The sequence below is a fragment of the Ochotona princeps genome, chromosome 17 (assembly GCF_030435755.1).
Source record: "Ochotona princeps isolate mOchPri1 chromosome 17, mOchPri1.hap1, whole genome shotgun sequence".
NCBI classification, from domain to species: Eukaryota; Metazoa; Chordata; class Mammalia; order Lagomorpha; family Ochotonidae; genus Ochotona; species Ochotona princeps.
The window spans coordinates 28,379,464-28,399,792 of NC_080848.1; the positions used below are offsets into that span (position 1 = coordinate 28,379,464).

The following is a 20,329-nucleotide window of genomic DNA, read 5'->3' on the forward strand; positions in this document are numbered from 1 at the left end:
AGGGCAGGGAGGATGGCCCAGGGCCATGGGACACTGCAGTCAGCGTGGGAGACCTGGATTAGGCTCCTGGCTCCTGTCTCCTGGTTTTGGATTGACTCAACTCTGGCTGTTGCGGCCACTTGTGAAGTGGACCAGTGGATGGAGGCTCTTTCTCCCTGTCTCTCTCTTCTGTGTAGATATGACTTCCCAATATAAGTAAATGAATCTTGGCAGTGGGAGGAGGGGGGGAGACTGAGGTACTCTTTAAAAAAACTTTTTTAAGGAAAATGTGTAAGTACATGTCAGATGTTAAAATAAAGGACAAGATTATTGTAATACAAATGTGATTGGTAAAAACAAGCAGGAAAGGTAGGCCCAGTTCAATGGCTCAATTCGCTAATCCTCCCGTCGCAAGTGCCAAGATCCCATATGGGCATTAATTCTAGTCCTGGCTGCTCTACTTCCTATCCAGCTCTCTGCTTGTGATCTGGTAAAACAGTCGTGGAAGGCCCAGAGCCTTGGGACCCTGCACCTGCAAGGGAAGCAGAAGTTGCTCCTGGCTCCTGGTTCCTGGTTTTGGATCAGTTGAGCTTGCCGTTGTGGTCATTTGGGGAGTGAATCATCAGATGGAAGATCTCTCTCTCTCCATATCTTCTTCTATAAATCTGCCTTTCAAATAAAGAAAGGAAAGAAGGAAAGGGAGGAAGGGAGGGAGAGAAGAAAGGAAGGAAGGAATATTTAAAAAAAATTGAAAAAGAAACTTACTCAAGCTGTGGAGTCAGATTGAGTTTGAAACATAACTGTCAGTACACGTTCCCAGTAATCTTAAGCGTGCCATTTAGTTTCTCTACGTTAGTTAGTTTTCAGGATTAATAACAGATTTACCTCTGACTGTATTGAGAGCATCAGAATGGTTGATTTATATAACGCATTGATGCTTGGTACACAGTGAAACTCGGGTTTTTTTTTTAAAGGTTTATTAATATTATTTATTTATTTTATATATTTTTTTGGAAAGGCAGATCAGATTTATGGAGAGAAGGAGAGACAGACATCTTCCATCTGCTGGTTCAATCCCCCATCAAATGGCCAAAAAGGCCAGAGCTGAGCTGATCCAAAGCCAGTAGCCAGGAATTTCTTCCAGATCTCCCTTGTGGATGCAGGGTCCAGGGCTTTGAACCGTCCTCTCCTGTTTTCCCAGGTCACAGGCAGGGAGCTGGATGGAAAATGGAGCTGCTGGGACATGAACCAGTGCCCATATGGGATCCTGGTGCTTACTAGTGTTTGTCTAACAAACTTACTTGCCAAATGCTAGGAACTATTGAGCTTTACCTGGTAGGTTTTGTTTTGTTTTGTTTTTTGGATAGCAGCAAACCCTGATACAAAGTTCTATAACCATAAAATTTAGTTTCGTTGTAAGAATTATCAAAAACTAATTGAAAACAATACAAGAAACAATGCTTAGTGTTTGAATAGTTTTGTCAAGTTAGTGCAGTATGATCAAGTGCCAAGCTACTACATTAGAGCTTTTGGCTATTTGTTCCTTCTGCGTTGACCCCTCTTCCTCCAGATTTTTAAGCAGATCACTCTCTTGTCTCCTATATATCTTACTGGCTACCATCTTCTCAGTATAACATTGGAAGCCAGTCTTTTTGTTTTCTCTCCTTGCGTTGTTACTTCTGAATGTGCTTTGTGATTTATTGATTATGGTGGTGGCATCTGGGTAGTAAGCCAACACATGGGTGATTCTCATGCTCTGTGTGTGTTTGTGTTTCGTTCTGTCTCTGTCTCTCCCTCTCTAATAAACAGACTCAAAATTTGCCCTAGATTATGCCTATTCTCACTATCATACCACCCCTAATTGTCTTAAGGAGCTTTGTAAACACATCATGCATTTCAGCTATTTAAGTATATGATTGAATGGTTCAAATATTCAGAGTTTTACCGCCATCACTATAATTGGTTTTAGAACATACTTCATCACCCCAACAGTAAGTTGCATATTCATTAGTTACTTCTTTTTCCCTTCCTACTCCCCCTTCAAGATGTGAGCAACCAGCAGTTTACATCTTGTGTTTATAGATTTAACTCTTTTAGATATTTCATAAAGTGGAATCATACATTATATGTTCAGCAGTTACTGAATTTTTTCACTTAGCATTATGTTTTTTAAGTTTCATCCATGCTAATTAATTAATAATTATTATATATAATTATCCACACATAATTATTTAATATTTGGCAATGATAAATTTTAAATATTAAAAAGGCCAAATAATATTTTATTGTATGGATACACTTTTTGTTTATTCAGACTGTTATGAGTAATATTGATGTGAACATTTGTGTACAAGTTTGGATGAGTTCATATGTTTTTGTGACTTTTAAGTGAACCTGCTGGATCATGTAACTCACATAATGTTTTGAAAGACTGCCAGATTGTTTTTATTCCCGTCTGCAATGTGTGAAGGTTCTATTTTTTCCAATCTTTTCCTCTCTCCCTCTCTCCTTTTCTTCTCCTCTTCCCTTTCTCTCTCTCTCTGTCTCTCTCTTTCCCTCTCGCACTCTCCTCCTCTTCCTGATCCCCCTCTTCCTTTCTCCCTCTCTGTTTAATTAATAGTTGGAAGTCAGAGAGAGTCCACTGGTTTACTCCTATATAACAACAACTACCCATGAAGAGCCAGAAATAGGAGCTTGGAACTTAATTCATGTCTCCCATGGGTGGCAGGATATCTACTACCTGAGCCATTCATTACCTTTTGCCTCCCAGGGTCTCCACTGTCAGGAAGGTAGAGTCAAGAGCTGGTTACAGTATGGAATATGTTGGTTTTAACCACTAAGCCAAATGCCTACCTTTGTAAGCCTTTTGATTATAGTCATAATCGGTAGGAAGTAGTATATCACTGAGGTTTTGGTTTCCCTTTCCCTCATTAGTAATGATGATGTTGAATATATTTTCGTTTTGTGTTAAGATTTTTTTGTTTAATTTTTTAAAAAGCCTGGATGGAAAGAGGGATGAAGAAGGATGAGATCTTTTGTCCCACAAATGGCTGCAACAGCTGGGGCTGGGCCAGTCTGCTCATGACCACTGAGCTGTTTCTAAATTTCGCAATTGGGTGGCAGGGACCCAAACTCTTGGGTCATCTTCAGCTGCTTTTCTCAGGTTATTGGTAGAGAGCCGGATGGGAAGTGAAGCAGCTGGCACACATAATTGGATGTTGGCATTAAAAGCACTAGTTTTACCCAGTGCTTTACAGTGCTGGCCTATGTTTTCATTCGTTTATTTTGCATTTTAATATCTTCTCTGAAGAAATGTCTTTTCAGGTCTTCTTCTCATTTTTTATATCTTTTGTTCCTGAATTATAAGAGTTCCTTATATGGTCTGGATATAAGGATTAAAGAAAAAGTTCCTAGAGGATGTATGATTTGCAAATATTTTCTGCTATTTTAGGGGTTATTCTTATCACTTTCTTGATGGTGTTCCTTGAAGAACAAAGGTTTTTTTTTTTTTTTTTTTTTTTTGTTTGGTTTTTTTCCTTGTTCCTTGTGTTTTTGGTGTCATTTCAAAAACTTTCTTGGCCCAATATGAAAATTTATTACATTTTCCAAATATTTTGTAGTCCCTGCTCTTAGAAGTCCATGTTCCCTCCTAATTAATTTTTACATACATTGTGTGGAAGAGTTCCACCTCATTGTTTTGAGTGTGAGTATCCATTTGTCTGGGATCATCTGTTTAAAAGATTATCTTTCCCATTAAGGTCTTGGCATCGTTATCAAAAATTTGTTGGCCATAAATATGAAGTTTGATTTCTGAATACTCAGTTCATTTATATTAATTTACATGTCTATCTCTCATGATCACTTTTAGAAATCCTTATATGTCCTACCTGTGTGTATGAAATTGCTTTGTATTTTTTACAATTATCAACTTATGTATATATAATTATTTTCCTTGGTTAGTCGGTAAAATGATAATAATTACAAAGTTACATTTTCTTCAGGTCAGTTTTTCCTCCCCAGCATTATAAGATGCCTGAAAACATAAATAGGAATTTGTTTATTTAGTGTTCTCAGCAACTAGTATAATTTATGCTCCGTAGTACGTCTTCAATAAATATTTCATGTTCAGTAATGAGGAGAAAAGGATGTCTGTTAAAATAATACTAACTTAAAATACAAATTTCCTCAGGTTTATTCAGATCAGAATTTCTTGGAGTTGAGCTCTTCATTTGTGTTTACAAGTCTCCCATGTGGTTGTAAAACCAACTTAGTGAAAATGTTTTCTAGACCTGTTTTCTAGAAATGTTTACAGGAATACACATTATTCCATAGAGAATTTTGCAGTTTGTTTTCATGTACCACTGTATTAATCATTAGTCCATGTCAGATAACTTTTTTTTACCACGCTTAATGACTCAGTGATCTTCGGTTATTTATATAGTAGTTTACATGTAATGATCATTAAGCACTGTATTTGGTTATAGGAGATTAAGGCTGGCAATGATAATCAAAGTTGAATCCTGTAATAGTATACTTAAACAGTTGTAATGATACTGAAAACATTTCAGAGGCCACATTAGTTATATCAGTATCATATGGTGATTTTTCTTTTAGCTATTTTACATTTATGAGCATCACCTTTCACACTTACCTATCTATGGATAATACGTTTTAGCAGTGCAACCAGGTTTATCTGTTTTTATTCAAGTTTTATTTTGAGAGTTCTTATAGTGTGCCTATTCTCCACAATTAGGCTTTAATGACTATAAGCAGTCTAACATAGCTGCTCATTTTACCATGCTGGTGGTTTAATTAAAGGACATGACGTGTAACTCATGTCTCTGTGCGTTATAGTTCTTTCTGGCAAAATACCAGTAACAATGCAAATAACCAAAATAAGTTTTAAAAACAAAGATATTTTGTGATTAGTTTGTGGCTTATACATTTATTTATGAATTAATGACTATTTTTGAAGATGAATTATAGTCCTTTTTATTATATGCTTTCTTGTGTGTAAGTGTCTTAAAGGAATCATTTCTATAGGTAATTTTTGGTAGAACTTAAAAATTTTCTATATAAAGAACATGTTTTGGAATAATTTCTATAGGTAATTTTGTTAGAACTTAACAGTTTTCCATATAAAGAACTTATTTTCTTCTTGATAAAAGAGTTCAACTTCCCTAGATGTATTTCTTATTTTAAAATTTTTTGTGTGTTGGTAATAACTATTCTTTCTCATTTTAAAAATGCTTATAGACGTGACTATGCAGTGCTCACAGGATATACTTCGAATGCTGCTCTCACTTCAGCCAGTTCTTCAGGATGCCATTCAGAAAAAAAGAACAATTAGACCTTGGGGGGTTCAAGGTCCTCTCACTTGGCAGCAGTTTCATAAAATGGCTGGCCGAGGTTCTTACGGTAAGTCATTTATAGTGACTTACAGTGATTGATTTTATCAGTCCTCAGAGTTTCTATGCCTGATTATAATAAGCACATTAGTCTTCTGAAATATTTTTGTGGTCTAATTCCAGTCATAGCCTTTCTTTGAACGTTTCCAGCATTCAGTTTATTGCATTCAGGTAACTTCACTTGCATCACTGTTTATGTATTGTACTTTCCAAAGCAACTTTATGTGGACAAGGGTTATACTTCTAAAATTTAAGAGGCTAAAGCTTACTTTTGTAAATTGTCATTTTATAAGATTTAATGAAAGTGAATTAGGAGCAGGTAGTTGACAAAGCCATTTAGATGCTGCTTGTGATGTCCATATTCCATTTCAGAGTGTTGTGGATCCAAGTTAGCAGGTAACTCAAGTTCTGGGTTGTTACTAATACACAGGAGACTGACACTCTGAGTTACAGGCCCCTAGCTTGGGTCTAACCCCAGCTGTTGCAGATCTTTGGGTAGTAAAATTAGTCCTTTCTCTCTCTGTTTCTGTCTGGTTTCAAGTATGTAAAACAAATCTTTACTATATAATAAAAAATGATAAAGGGAATGATAATTAAAAACACTATTATTTTTATCTTTGTAAAATACCTTTATTAATATTTTTATTAACTTTTGACATTTAAATAAAAAGTCTTAAGTGTTTTCTTAAAATGTTTTTTTAACATAGGAACTGATGAATCTCCAGAACCACTGCCAATCCCCACGTTTTTGTTGGGTTATGATTATGATTTTCTGGTGCTTTCTCCATTTGCTCTTCCTTATTGGGAGAGACTTATGCTGGAACCCTATGGATCTCAACGAGATATAGCCTATGTTGTACTATGTCCAGAGAATGAAGCCTTGTTAAATGGAGCCAAAAGCTTTTTTAGAGATCTTACTGCAATATATGAGGTATGTATTCTAAAAAGAAGTGAAATTTTAAAATTGCCTTGTGACTTGGATGTTTGTATGTAAAACATAATAGTAGGTTCCATTGATTGGAACAGAGTAATGATGATGTCAGATCAGATATTTAGTTCTCATTCTAGCCAGTTAAATTCTTTGCCAAATTTAACTCGGTCTCTTTGCTAGTTGTGTGTACCATAGTCATGGTAGAAATTTCTTCTTTTTTTTTAAAGATCCATTTATTTTATTGAAAACGCAGATGTACAGAGAGGAGGAGAGACAGGAAGATCTTCCATGCAATGATTCACTCCCCAAGTGGCCGCAACGGCCGCTGCTGCGCCGATCTGAAGCCAGGAGCCAGGAACTTCTTTCTGGGTCTCCCATGTGGGTGCAGGGTCCCAAGGCTTTGGGGCATCCTCCACTGCTTTTCCCCGGCCACAAGTAGGGAGCTGGATGTGAAGTGGAGCTGCTGGGATTAGAAATGGCGCTCATGGGATCCTGGCACGTTCAAGGCAAGGACCTTAACCATGACGTTATCGTGCCGGGCCCATGGTAGAAACTTCAGTTTTGGGAGGAAAACATAGAGGTCATGTATGAGGGTACTTCGGGAATTGATATGAAAATGAAACTAACAGATGTTTATTTTCGTGCAAAAAAATTTGTGATGTCCATTAATGTTCAGATCTCCAAAAGTTCACAGAAAATGTGTTATAGAAAAACTGTAGAGTTCAAAAATTTTTGTGTCAGAACTTCTCACTCCATCTTTCCATGAAAATTTTCCTTATATATCCTATTTAAAGTAACCTTTGCTAAAATAAGTTTAAGCTTTGTTAAGTAGCCAGGAGGAAAATTTAAATTTGTAGAAATTCTCATTCTGATTTTCTAGGACCAAGTTGTGTGGAACAGCTGACCCACGGGCCATATAAGACCTGTCAAATCATTTTGTTTGGCCCTGCCAAGGGAACTTCAGATAGCATTCAAAATTCAGTAAATCTGTAGGAGAGGCTATTTTTTTTTTAAGTTTGTAATATTGTATGGCCTGTGGCAGAAAAAAGGTTTCTCATTCATGCTGTAGGACCTCAGGTGTGACACTATGCATCATTTTACTTAAATGAAATTATGCTAGAAATCACTAAGACTTATTTCACTTTTGAATTATTGTCTATTCTTAGAATATATCATAGTTTTCATGTTGTATACACCTCTGCACAGGGATTGTAAGTTTTATGTGTTGTAGGACTAGAAGTCTTAGTATAGTTTTTTCCACAAATACTTGGAAATCCATTCTTTTTTTTTCTTTGTTTGTTTAACCATATAAATTTGTTAGTCTGTGTTTAGTTTCCTTGTAAGTTTCTCCTTAATTTCAGTATGTCTGCAGTGTTTTATAAATAAACATTATCTAAGAAGTGTTGTTTTAAATACTAGTCCTGAAAAATTTTCCTAGAGTTCCATAATTAAATACATTTGGGGGGAAATCTTGTAAATTATATTAAGCTTTCAGAGATTCACAATTCATGTGGAGTTATTAAAATCATTGAAATCCCTATAAAATAATATGAATTCTAGTCAAACTCTAGTTTGACATAGGGTTTCCTTTAAGAAAATGCAGTAGCCCACAGAACTAAGGGAGAGCAGGAAAATAGTGTATTTCTATGCCAAAATTTATTGTGCTTTGACTTAAAGAGAATGGTCGTAGATGTATGAGTCTGTTTTTTTGCTGACTTCTTTATTCTGTAAACTCTGATTATTCAAAGTCTGTGGTTGTAATAAAATTATTTAGGTTTTTTTACTAGAGATATTTAAGTTTTCACAGTTTTAACAAATTTCTAAAGAAAGAAAACTCAGTTCCATTTCACTCTTGATATTGTTATATAAATGCTAATTATAAATGATTAAGATTATTTAAAAATAACTTAAATGCTTTTTTGTTTATATATATAAGCTATATATATAAACAATATATATATATATTGTTTATAGATATATATGCCTAAATACTTTAGTAAATTTTTATCTTTTCTGCATTCTGTATGTCTATCTGTAGTCCTGTCGATTAGGTCAACATAGACCTATTTCACGGCTGTTGGCAGATGGGATCATGAGAGTTGGATCTACTGCATCAAAGAAGCTATCAGAAAAGTTGGTAGCAGAATGGTTTTCTCAGGCAGCTGATGGTAACAATGAAGCATTTTCTAAGCTCAAGCTTTATGCACAAGTCTGCAGATATGACCTAGGTACTCAATTTGTGTTTGCTATATAAGGCCATTATTAGGCAAATATGATCTTGTCCACCAACTGTTTTTATAAATAACATAATTGTCATCATTATTTATCTGTATATTATCTCTGTTTTGTAATACACATTCAGAGTTGAATAAGCATAAAAGACACATTTTGGCTACAGAGCCAAAAATGTTTCCTTTCTGAACCATTATATATCAAGTTTATTAATTCCTAGTATAAGAATCCTATCAGGTGTGAGGAAATTGTGTTTTATAGACTATTTTCTGTTGCCTTTGTAGGGTCTAATGCCTTAAGTTTGTAGAATTCTTGATTTACTAATCGTTTAGATGTAAGATAATTTTCAAATAACCCTGCCATAACACAGGACATTTTATAGCTAAGACAATGACAAGTAGTTTAGGGTTCCTAATAACACCTTTGAGTTAAAGATTAGTAACTTCCTTTAGACTTAGTCCACAGAAGAGCAGAACCAAAGTAGTTGATTCTTGGTTCATTCTTATTTGAGCCTTATGATAACATCCTACCGTTTTGTTTAAATTAGTTGTTAGGATAGACAGCATTTTTTTATCTTGATGGAAATTTATTTTTTGCTTGAAATTAATTGTGCCTAGAAAATAGAATTTTGTTAGTGTTTCATCATAATCATTTTTTAATTGGCATGGAAATGCTGGCTTTTATAATTCCATTTTAAATTTCTAATTGTCAGCAAGTTGCTTTGGGAGAGTAATTACCAAGAAACAATCAATTAGATTATTATTCTATTCTTAAAGAATTTGGAAAAGAACTAAGCAGTGAATAAAGAATTTAAATACCTTAACTGTTTTTATTCTTTAGGTCCTTATCTTGCCTCCCAGCCTTTGGACAGCTCTCTGCTTTCCCAGCCAAATTTAGCTGCCCCTCCAAGTCAGTCTTTGATTACTCCATCTCAGATGACAAGTACTGGAAATGCTAATACTTCATCTGCTACCCTAGCACCCACAGCCAGCAGCAGTATAACAGTGACTTCAGGGGTTACACTACCTACTTCAATTGCTACAGCTAATTCAACTTTGACAACAACTTCATCTTCATCATCCTCCAATTTGAATAGTGGAGTATCATCAAATAAACTACCTTCATTTCCACCCTTTGGCAGTATGAACAGTAATGCTACAGGATCCATATCTACACAAGCAAGTACAGTTCAAAATGGCCAGCTAGGAGGGCAACAGTCATCAACTCTACAGACAGCTGGAATTTCTGGAGAGTCATCTTCACTCTCTGCTCAGCCATATCCTGATGTATCAGAAAGGTACTTTTAAAAATGCTGATTTTTACACAAATAAAAACTATGATCCTTCATTTTTCCTCAGTATGAATTTTATGAATTTTTTCATAACTGCTAAATGGGTTGTAATATAATACATATACATTGTGCTTTATGTAATGCTCAAGCTTTTTATAATGAGAACAGTGATAGCATTTCTCATCCCTTTTCATTAAAAAAAGTATTTATTTGAAAGGCAGAATTAGAGAAAGAGGCAAGAGATCCTCCATCTGCTAGTTGATTCCCCATTTGCCTGCAATGGCCAGGACTGGGGCAAGCCAAAGCCAGGAGCCTGGAACTCCATCCGGGTCTCCTGCATGAGAAAACAATGGAGGATGACCCAGGCCCTTGGGACCCTACAACTCTGTGGGATACCTGGAAGAAACCCTTGGCTCCTGGCTTCAGGTTAGCCAAACTATGGCCACTGCTGCCGTTTGGGGAGTAAATCAGCAGATGGATCATCTTTCTGTCTCTGTCTCTGTCTCTTCCTCTCTCACTGTAACTCTTTGAAGTATCATAAATAAAGCTTTCAGAAAATTAGAATGTAATTTGTTCACCACTGAAGTTGTGAAGTAGGAAATGAATTTATGTAGTCTAAAAGGGTACTAGAATTTTTAATAGGTTTGGAACCTCATTTCTTTTGATCTAACTTTTGTTTCCAGCTAAATTTTTTGTTTTGTGGCTGCTGCAGAAATTGGTCTCAGATGTAGGACTTACCTTTATCTGTTTGATTTCTTAAGCATTGAACTCTTAACTTTTGATATGCTATATAGTCTTTTTTTTTATTCATTAATTACATTGTATTATGTGACACAGTTTCATAGATACTGGGATTCTCCCCACCCCTCCCCAAACCCTCCCTCCATGGTGGATTCCTCCACCTTGTTGCATAACCATAGTTCAAGTTCAGTTGAGATTCCCTCATTGCAAGCATATACCAAACATAGAGACCAGCATCTTATAGTCCAGTCAAGTTCAATGGCTTCTTAGGTATACCCTCTCTGGTCTGAAGACAGAGCCAGCAGAGTATCATCCCGATCAATTAAAAGCTCCAACATACCATCAGTAAAAATTTACATCATTATGGAATTAATTGACATAGTAATGAGTAGCCAATATGTTAAAAGTAAATGCGAGTTCTTAACCACCTTCTGTGACCATCTCATTGACATTTCAATTTTAGTTTATACACAACATATAACATGCATAACATAACATGTTATACATAACATCATATCATCTTAAATTAAGGCAAACATGTGGTATTTAACCTTTTGGGATTGGCTCATTTCCCTTAGCATTATGGTTTCCAGTTTGGCCCATTTGGCCACAAAGAACTGCATTTTGGTTTTTTTTAATAGCTGAGTAGTATTTTATGGAGTAGATGAACCACACCTTTCTTATCCAATCCTCTGCTGATGGGCATTTTGGCTGCTTCCATGTTTTATGCTATATAGTCTTAAGAATTCTATTTTCTTTTTTTCTCTCTTCATCTAAAACAGGGGACTTTGTATACTGAGAAATTGTATGTCCAGTGTATACCTCCCACCAAAAAAAGGCAGGGGACAGTGCATAGTATGAATTTGCTTTGATGTCTGTCAAAGCAATAGTGTACAACTTTTTGTTTTTTTTTTCCTCATGATTTAGCTCAATGGATCGGGATAAAGTGGGAATCCCCACTGATGGTGATTCACATGCTATTACCTATCCACCTGCAATTGTTGTTTATATAATCGATCCTTTTACCTATGAAAATAAAGATGAGAGCACTAATTCTTCTAATGTGTGGACTTTGGGGCTACTTCGATGCTTCCTGGAAATGGTCCAGACGCTTCCTCCACATATCAAGAGTACTGTTTCTGTCCAGGTAACATTGATAAACACTGTGAGTTAAATATCTGTAACACAATTTGGGGTTTGAAAGGCACTGATTTCCTGCATTCAAATTATTCTAAAATTCCGATTCTATTACTAATTTGACTTAAAGTGATGCAGGTTAGATGTTACAAGAATATTTACTGTAATGTTATAATAGATATCTTATAAAATTCCAACTTTATTGTCCTAGCACAGTGATAATGAGGAATAAAAAGGTTGCACTAATGATGATAAATACTGATCCCATGTTATTTTTTAATCCAGGCTTTAAGTTCATAAGCCTAAGCAGGAAAATATGGCATGGGCCTAAAAATTTTAAGAATTCTAAATAGGACATATTACAAATAAAATTGGAAGGAATTAACCAAGAAATTTTTTTTAAGATTTATTTTATTTTATTTGGAAAGTCAGATATACAGAGAAGAGGAGAGAGAGAGGAGGGAAGATTTTCCCTCCAGTAATTCACTCCCCAAGCGGCCACAATGGCTGGACCTGAGCCAATCCAAAGTCAGGATAACAGAGCCTCTTCTGGGTCTGCCATGTGGATACAGGGTCCCAAGGCTTTGAGCCATCCTTGACTGTCTTCCCCAGGCCACAAGCAGGGAGCTGGATGGGAAGCAGGGCTGCTGGGATTAGAACTGGTGCCCATATGCAATCCTGGCACATGCAAGGCGAGGACTTTTGCCATTAGGCTATCTCACTGGGCCCAAGAATTACTTGTTTTTATTGGAAAGACAGATCTACACAGAGAAAGATATTCCTTCTGCTGGTTCACTTTACACATGTCAGCAATGTCTCCAGTTGAATTGATCCAAAGCCAGGAGCTTCTTCCAGGTCTCCCTCATGGGTGCAGGGTCCCAAGGCTTTGGGCAGTCCTCTACTGGTTTCCCAGGCTACCAGCAGGGTACTGATTGGGAAGTAGTGCAGTCAGGAGATTAATCTGTGCCCAGTATGGGATCCTGGCATTGCAGGCAGAGAATTAGCCAGTTGAGCCATTGCACTGTCACCTTTATTGACATTTTGAAAGATTCTTATACAGTTGTTTAGTACAGGACCAAAATTGGCTTTCAAAATTCTGTGTAATAAATCAGAGAAGATAATTCTTTAGCTTATAATTTAAATTAGATTTTGTTTAAACAGTCTAGTAAGGAGTTTTTAGAGTCTTAGGCTCATAGTTCCTTTGATTCTTTATTAGAAGTTTAATATTTGTTATATTTGCCTATACTTAGATTGTCCCTTGTCAATACCTGTTGCAACCTGTGAAGCATGAAGACAGGCAAATCTATACCCAGCATTTAAAATCTCTGGCTTTTTCGGCCTTTACCCAATGTCGGAGACCACTTCCAACATCAACCAATGTGAAAACACTGACTGGCTTTGGTCCAGGGTTAGCCATGGAAACTGCTCTTAAAAGTCCTGATGTAAGTATATTTTCCATGACCTCAATTATTGAATGGTTGCATATTTTGTGATTTTATGGAAAACTAAGTAAAATTTTGTTTGGCTTTCATTTCTAATGATATGTAATTGGATATAGTCCTAAGATTATACAATATTGTACACAGCATCTCCATTTTTTATTTTACAGAGACCAGACTGTATTCGACTTTATACACCTCCTTTCATTCTGGCCCCAGTGAAGGACAAACAGACAGAGTTGGGTGAAACATTTGGAGAGGCTGGACAAAAATATAATGTTCTTTTCGTGGGCTACTGTTTATCACATGATCAGAGATGGATTCTTGCATCTTGTACAGATCTATATGGAGAGCTGTTAGAAACTTGTATCATTAACATTGATGTTCCAAATAGGTACCTATATTTTGTTTAATATAAAGCATGACTTTAGGCAGCTTGCTTTTCTGTAAAATCTAGAAGATAATTTTATCTGCTTCATGATTGTTAAAATGAAGGTATTAAAATGCAGCCTTATTAGACACATTGCTTAGGGTGTAGTTTATATGTAATAAAGATTAGCTAGTTTTGCTGAGCAAGAGTTCTTCTGTTAGGTGTTTGCTTAGTAAAGGGTTTGCGTATATATCATACAAGGATTGGCCTTGTACTGACCACTTCCCATTGTTTAGCTGTGTATTGTTTATGGTTGTTTTTCTGCTGCAGCAGCTGAATTGAGTTTTGACAGAATCTTATTAATGACCTGAAAAACTTATAGTATGGATGTTCAAAAACACTTTGCTGATGTAGAATAGTATGGGTGTAAAGTAGTGTTGTTGATCAATTGAGCATTTATGTATATTCTTGGTTGTGACATACATAATCATGTAAAGCATTAAAATTAAGGAGTCAGTGTTTTTACTTTTGAACTCTATTATTATGTTATAATAAATTGTAGAAATATTTCTGGTTATTTTTATAATCTACCTTACAGGGCTCGTCGGAAAAAAGGTTCTGCCAGAAGGTTTGGTCTGCAAAAACTTTGGGAATGGTGCTTAGGACTTGTACAAATGAGTTCATTGCCATGGAGAGTTGTAATTGGTCGTCTAGGAAGGATTGGTCATGGAGAATTGAAAGGTAAACTTGTGCTTTTATAATGTATTACTTAAATGTGTTTTATTCATTCACACATCATTGAGACCATTGCTAGGTATATGTGCTGAATAAAATGCAAGAGTAATCTGTTTCCTTTTTTTCTTTTTCTTTTTAAAAATTCATCTATTTTGGGCCCAGCAGGGAAGCCTAGACCCTGAAGTCCTCACCTTGAATGTGCTGAAATTCCATGTGGACACAGGTTCTAATCCCAGTGGCAACCCAGCTTACCACCCAACTCCCCATCCAGCTCCCCATCCAGCTCCACTTCCCGTCCAGCTCCCTGCTTGTGGCCCGGGAAAGCAGTTGAGGACGGCCCAAAGCCTTGGGACCCTGTAGCCGCATGGGAGACCCAGAGGAGGCCTTGGGCTCCTGGCTTTGGATCAGCTCAGCTTCAGCCATTGGCGGCCACTTGGGGAGTGAATCATCGGAGGGAATATCTTTCTCTGTCTCTCCTCCTCTCTGTATATCTGCCTTCCCAATAAAAATAAATAAATCTTTTAAAAAATCTTTAAAAAAATTAATCTGTTTTTGTTGGAAAGGCAAATTTATAGAGAGAAGGAGAGACAGAGAGAAAGAAAGATACTCATCTGCTGGTTCACCCCTCAAGTGGCTACATTGGCTGGAACTGAGCTGATCCAAAGCCAAAAGCCAGGAACTTCCTCTGGGTCTGCCATGCCAATGCAGAGTCCCAAGGCTTTGGGCCTTCCTTCACTGCTTTCCAGGCCATAATCTGGGAACAGGATTGGATGTGGATCATCCAGTACACCAGGTGGCTGCCATGTGGCATGCTTTCACTTGTAGGCTACAGATTAAGCAGTAGAGCCATTACACTGGCCCCATCTCATGATTTTTAAGGAACCACAGGAGCTGGCATTGTGGCACTGCAAGTTAATGCTTATAAAACAGGCATTCCGTATGAGCAGGCATTACATGTCAGTACAGGTTGAAGTCCCAGCTGCTACACTTCCAATCAGATTAATGTACTTGAGAAAACAGTGGAAAATCATCCAAGTTAATGGGCCTCTGTTAGGCCTGTTTCTGGTTTTGTCCTGACCCAGATGTGGCCATTTAGGGAATGAACCAGCAGATGGAACCTCTCTCTGAACCACTTATGTGTGGGAGAAAAATGGATGTTTTCAGAACATACTAATTGAATTTAGTATTTGTTATAAAAGTTTGCAGAGACAAAGAGTAGTATCAACAACAAGATTTTGACTTGATGACTCCTGTTTAAACAATATAACTGGGACATGCCTTTGTTTGGCTCAGTAGTTAAGTTGCTGCTTGGAATGGCCACATTCATTCTTTATTTTTTAGAGTGCTTGTTTTGAGCTCCACCTTCCTTACTTGTTATCTAACTTCCTACTGGTTTGCATTCTGGAGTAACAGGTAGTCATTCAAGTTCTTAGGTGTCTCCCAAATACACCTCAATTGACTAGCGCTTCTTTGGTCCGTCTGGCTCAGTCCTGGATGTTTGGAGTCTTTTGGAGAGTCATTCGGCAATTTAAAGGTCTCTCTGTGACTATCTTTTTGTATCTCATGGTTTCAGGTAAAATGAAAAAAAGATTAACTTGTGTTTTTTAACTTTGGTTCTCTAATATTGTTACTTTGAATATTAATTGTAAAACAATTGTTGATATCCACAGATTGGAGCTGTTTGCTGAGTCGTCGAAATTTGCAATCTCTAAGTAAAAGACTCAAAGACATGTGTAGAATGTGTGGTATATCTGCTGCAGACTCTCCCAGCATTCTCAGTGCTTGCTTGGTAGCAATGGAACCCCAAGGCTCTTTTGTTATTATGCCAGGTTAGCTATCTTAGTTTTATAGTAGATTTAATTGTTTATTTATTTAAGTATTTTGATGCTGCATAAAACATCATTTATTAAAAGAGAAGGTGTCTTTTATTGTTTTTTTTTTTTTTTTTTCAGATTCTGTGTCAACTGGTTCTGTATTTGGAAGAAGCACCACTCTAAACATGCAGACATCTCAGTTAAATACACCACAGGATACATCATGTACTCACATACTTGTATTTCCTACTTCTGCTTCTGTGCAAGTAGCATCAGCTACTTACACCACTGAAAATTTGGATTTAGCTTTCAATCCCAACAATGGTAGGCAATTGTTTTTGGAAATTTTTAAATATTGGCCATTCTGGTAGGCTGAAAACATATCCATTTCCAAAACATACCCATGTTATAGCCCTAAGACCTGAGGACATTATCTTGCATTGTGAAAAAAGACTAAGCAGGTGTGGTTAAATTAAGTATCTTGAGATGGCAAGATTATCCTAGATTATTCAGATGATCCCTACATAAAATTACATGTATTCTTTTGAGAGACAAAACGAGGAAAGTGTGACTATTATCTGCAATAGAATGGAAGGCCCTGTAACGAAAGTAGAGGGAAGGCAAGTCAGAGGAATAAAAACGCTGTGGCCTAACTGGGAAGAATGAGAAAGAGGATATGAGCCAATATGGGATTTAGATCCTTGAAAAGATGAGGTAAATGATTTTCTCCTACAACTTGCATAGGTAGAGCATCCCTGCTAGTGCCTTGTTTACCTTGTTTTAATTTAGTAATATTCCTGATTTCAGCTCTATGCAACTGATTTCCCCTACAGAATTGTTCAAGAATACAACTATTCTGGTTTTATTTCAACAACTCTAATTTGTTAAAGTAGTAATATAAACTGCTAGTGCAGCTAAGTAGTTTTTTTTTAGGTGAGCTTACAGTATACATTTTATTAGAACAGAAAATAATTGATATTCTGTTATTCTGATCTGCTTTACAAAATATCACATCTTAAAAAAGATTTATTTATTTTTTGGATAGCAGAAGTTCAGAGAACCTCTATCCAATGGTGTATACCCCAAATAGTCGTAACAGCTAGGGCTGGGCCATGCTGAAACTAGGAGCAAAGAACTCCAGCATGGTCTTCCAAGTTCTTGAGCTAACTTCTGCTATCTTCTGGCAGGGAGTTAAGCAGAGCAGGCGGAACTTGACTGTACTCTGATATGGGAAGCTGTCATCACAACTAATGTCTTACCTGCTGTACCCCAGTGGAAATCCCAGAAATGTCATATCTTTAAAGACATAATTCTATATACCTGTTATTATTTTTTTAGTTTACTGTGTAGTAATTTTAATATTTTGCTCAGTAATAAAATTTTTTAAATTATTTCATTTCAAACATTTTCACTTTCTGTGCTTGCTTTGTATTAGTTTCCTGTTGCCTGAATTACCATTCACTGAATTGCTTAACACCCATTTACGAAGGATATTTAAAAATCATGGAAAACCCATATTATCTTCAAATCCTGTCTTTCCATGAATTTTCCAGAGCACTTTAATATTGTGTTGCAGCTCTGAGATCAAGTCTCTAAAAATCAACCCAAGTTGGTTAAAGTCATATGTTAGTCGAGTTGATTCCTTCTGAAGGCTCTAGGAGAAAATCTGTTTACTTGTCTTTGCTGACTTTATAGGCTACCCACATTCTTTGCATATGGTTCCTTCCTCCATTCTGAATGTCAGAAGTGTAGTATCCAATCCTTTCTCCTTCCCTGGCTCTAATCCTACTGCCCCCCCCCCTCATTAGGAGCTCTGTGAACACATTGAACACACCTAGGTAACCCAGAATATTCTCCCCATCTCAAGATCTTTAGCTTGGTCACATCTACATAGTCCTTTATGGTAACATTCATAAATTGCTGGGATTAAGATATGGACATCTTTATGGGGGGGCCATTATTCAGCCTATAATCTGCTTGATTATGTATAGTTATTTATATGGTTGTTACACAATACTCTGGCCATGGTGGACACTCATTAAATCTTAGTTAACCTGTTTTGGTTAAAATGTATTCATTTATTTTATGTATATGACCATGGAAAGTATTTAGTTTTTTTTTTTTTCTTTGTTCTACGTAGATGGGGCAGATGCAATGGGTATCTTCGATTTGTTGGACACAGCAGATGATCTGGATCCTGATATCATTAATATCCTTCCTGCATCTCCTACTGGGTCTCCTGTGCATTCTCCAGGATCTCATTACCCCCATGGAGGTGATGCTGGCAAGGTAATCCTGTTAGAAAGATTTAGTTTACCCAAATGTTGTTCCTTAATTTAGTAAAGGATTAACATATGAAATAAAATTCTGATTCTCTTGTATATTAGCAAGAGGTGATAATCAGTACATTCGTGCTGTTGCCTCATAGACGTCAGTACTTTGTACATTTAAAATATATATATATTTGAAAGGCACAGAGAGAGGAGAGAGGGAAGCAAGGCATAGCAACCGGCGTATTTTTTTTTTAAACATTTATTTATTTTATTACAGAGTCAGATATACAGAGAGGAAGAGAGACAGAGAGGAAGATCTTCCATCCGATGATTCACTCCCCAAGTGAGCTGCAACGGCCGGTGCTGTGCCAATCCGAAGCCAGGAACCTGGAACCTCTTCCGGGTCTCCCACGCGGATGCAGGATCCCAAAGCTTTGGGCCGTCCTCGACTGCTTTCCCAGGCCACAAGCAGGGAGCTGGATGGGAAGTGGAGCTGCCGGGATTAGAACCGGCACCCATATGGGATCCCGGGACTTTCAAGGCGAGGACTTTAGCCGCTAGGCCAAGCTGCCGGGCCCAGCCGGCGTATTTTGTATCAACTGGTTCACTCAGCAGATAGCTGTATTAGCCAAAGCTAAGCTGGATTGAAGCCCAAAGCCAAACTTCTATTCAGGTCTTCCATTAGGGTGGTAGGGACTGAGTTTTTTGTGCCATCATCTGCTTTTCCCCAGGCATATGAACAGGAAACCAGAAAATGGATATGGAGTGCTCATTCTGAAGCCAAAAGCCAGGCTCTTCCTCTTGGTCTCCCACGTGGGTACAAGGTCCCAATGCTTTCGTCCAGCTTACTGCTTTCCCAGACCAGAAACTGGGAGTAGAAGTGAAATGCAGCATCTGGAACAAGAATCGGCACCCATATGGGATCTCGGCACATGAAAGGCGAGAACTTAAGCACTAGACTATTGCAGCAGACCCTAAATTGCACATTTTTAAGAATTCTAAGATCTGGGCCAAGTGTGGTATCTTTGCGGCTAAAGTCCTCGCCTTGAAAGCCATATGGGCGTTGGTTCTAATCCCAGCAACCCCGCTTCCCATCCAGCTCCCTGCTTGTGGCCTGGGAAAGCAGTCGAGGATGGCCCAAAGCCTTGGGATCTTGCACCCGCATGGAAGACCTGGAGGAAGTTCCTGGCTCCTGGCTTCGGATCAGCGCAGCACCGGCTGTTGTGCTCACTTGGGGAGTGAATCATCGGATGGAAGATCTTCCTCTCTCTCTCTTTATATCTGACTTTGCAATAAAAATAAATAAAATCTTTTTTAAAAAAAGAATTCCAAGATTCTGTTGTTTCTGGATTCATATTTTCTATGTTAGTTTTATTCATTCCTTTGTGATTCTTTTACCTCTGAATCAAGGTTCTACTCAGGCATACGATCACAGTATCATTGAGAATGAGCAGATGGCTATAAGAGCTACCATTAATAACAGGGCTGTGACAAGAAACATTATAGTAACTTTTTAAAAGATTATTAATTTGTATTAGAAAGGCAGATTTATAGGGAGAATCAGAGACACAAAAATCTGTCTCCTGATCTGCTCCCCAAATGGCCTCAACAGCTACAGCTGTGACCATCTGAAGCCAGGAACCAGGAGTGTTCTGGGTCTCCCATGCAAGTGCATGGTCTCATGCACATTCTCCATTGCTTTCCCAGGCCACAAGCAGGGAGCTGGATGGGAAGTGGAGCAATTGGAACACAAACTAGCACCCATATGGGATGCCGATGCTTGGACTTGTACAGTAACAATTGAGTGATTGCACTGAGCCCCGCATTTAATTTCTTATGACAAACTTAATATTCCAAAAATGTGGACTTGGCTCCTTGCTCCTGACTTAGGATCAGCTCAGTTCCAGCTCTTGCAGCAGTCTGGGGAGTAAATGAACGGAATATCTTTCCCTCTGTGTTTCTGTCTGTAACAATGTGCC

The 20,329-nt window shown here is 37.4% G+C and overlaps 1 protein-coding gene across 3 annotated transcripts in view; it reads left to right on the forward strand.

Moving 5' to 3' along the window:
* Nucleotides 1-20,329, forward strand: part of MED13 (mediator complex subunit 13) — a 99,373-nt gene that overhangs the window by 67,352 nt on the left and 11,692 nt on the right. For all 3 annotated transcript variants that reach the window (XR_009246944.1, XM_058676068.1, XM_058676069.1), the window contains exons 17-27: nucleotides 5,236-5,397; nucleotides 6,095-6,318; nucleotides 8,357-8,546; nucleotides 9,391-9,847; nucleotides 11,510-11,729; nucleotides 12,970-13,161; nucleotides 13,329-13,552; nucleotides 14,127-14,269; nucleotides 15,934-16,092; nucleotides 16,216-16,401; nucleotides 18,218-18,366. Coding sequence is in view for 2 of the 3 variants with exons in the window: in XM_058676068.1 (XP_058532051.1) it covers nucleotides 5,236-5,397; nucleotides 6,095-6,318; nucleotides 8,357-8,546; nucleotides 9,391-9,847; nucleotides 11,510-11,729; nucleotides 12,970-13,161; nucleotides 13,329-13,552; nucleotides 14,127-14,269; nucleotides 15,934-16,092; nucleotides 16,216-16,401; nucleotides 18,218-18,366 (2,306 nt within the window). In the remaining variant the exon portion in view is untranslated. The remainder of the gene's footprint in view (nucleotides 1-5,235; nucleotides 5,398-6,094; nucleotides 6,319-8,356; nucleotides 8,547-9,390; nucleotides 9,848-11,509; nucleotides 11,730-12,969; nucleotides 13,162-13,328; nucleotides 13,553-14,126; nucleotides 14,270-15,933; nucleotides 16,093-16,215; nucleotides 16,402-18,217; nucleotides 18,367-20,329) is intronic.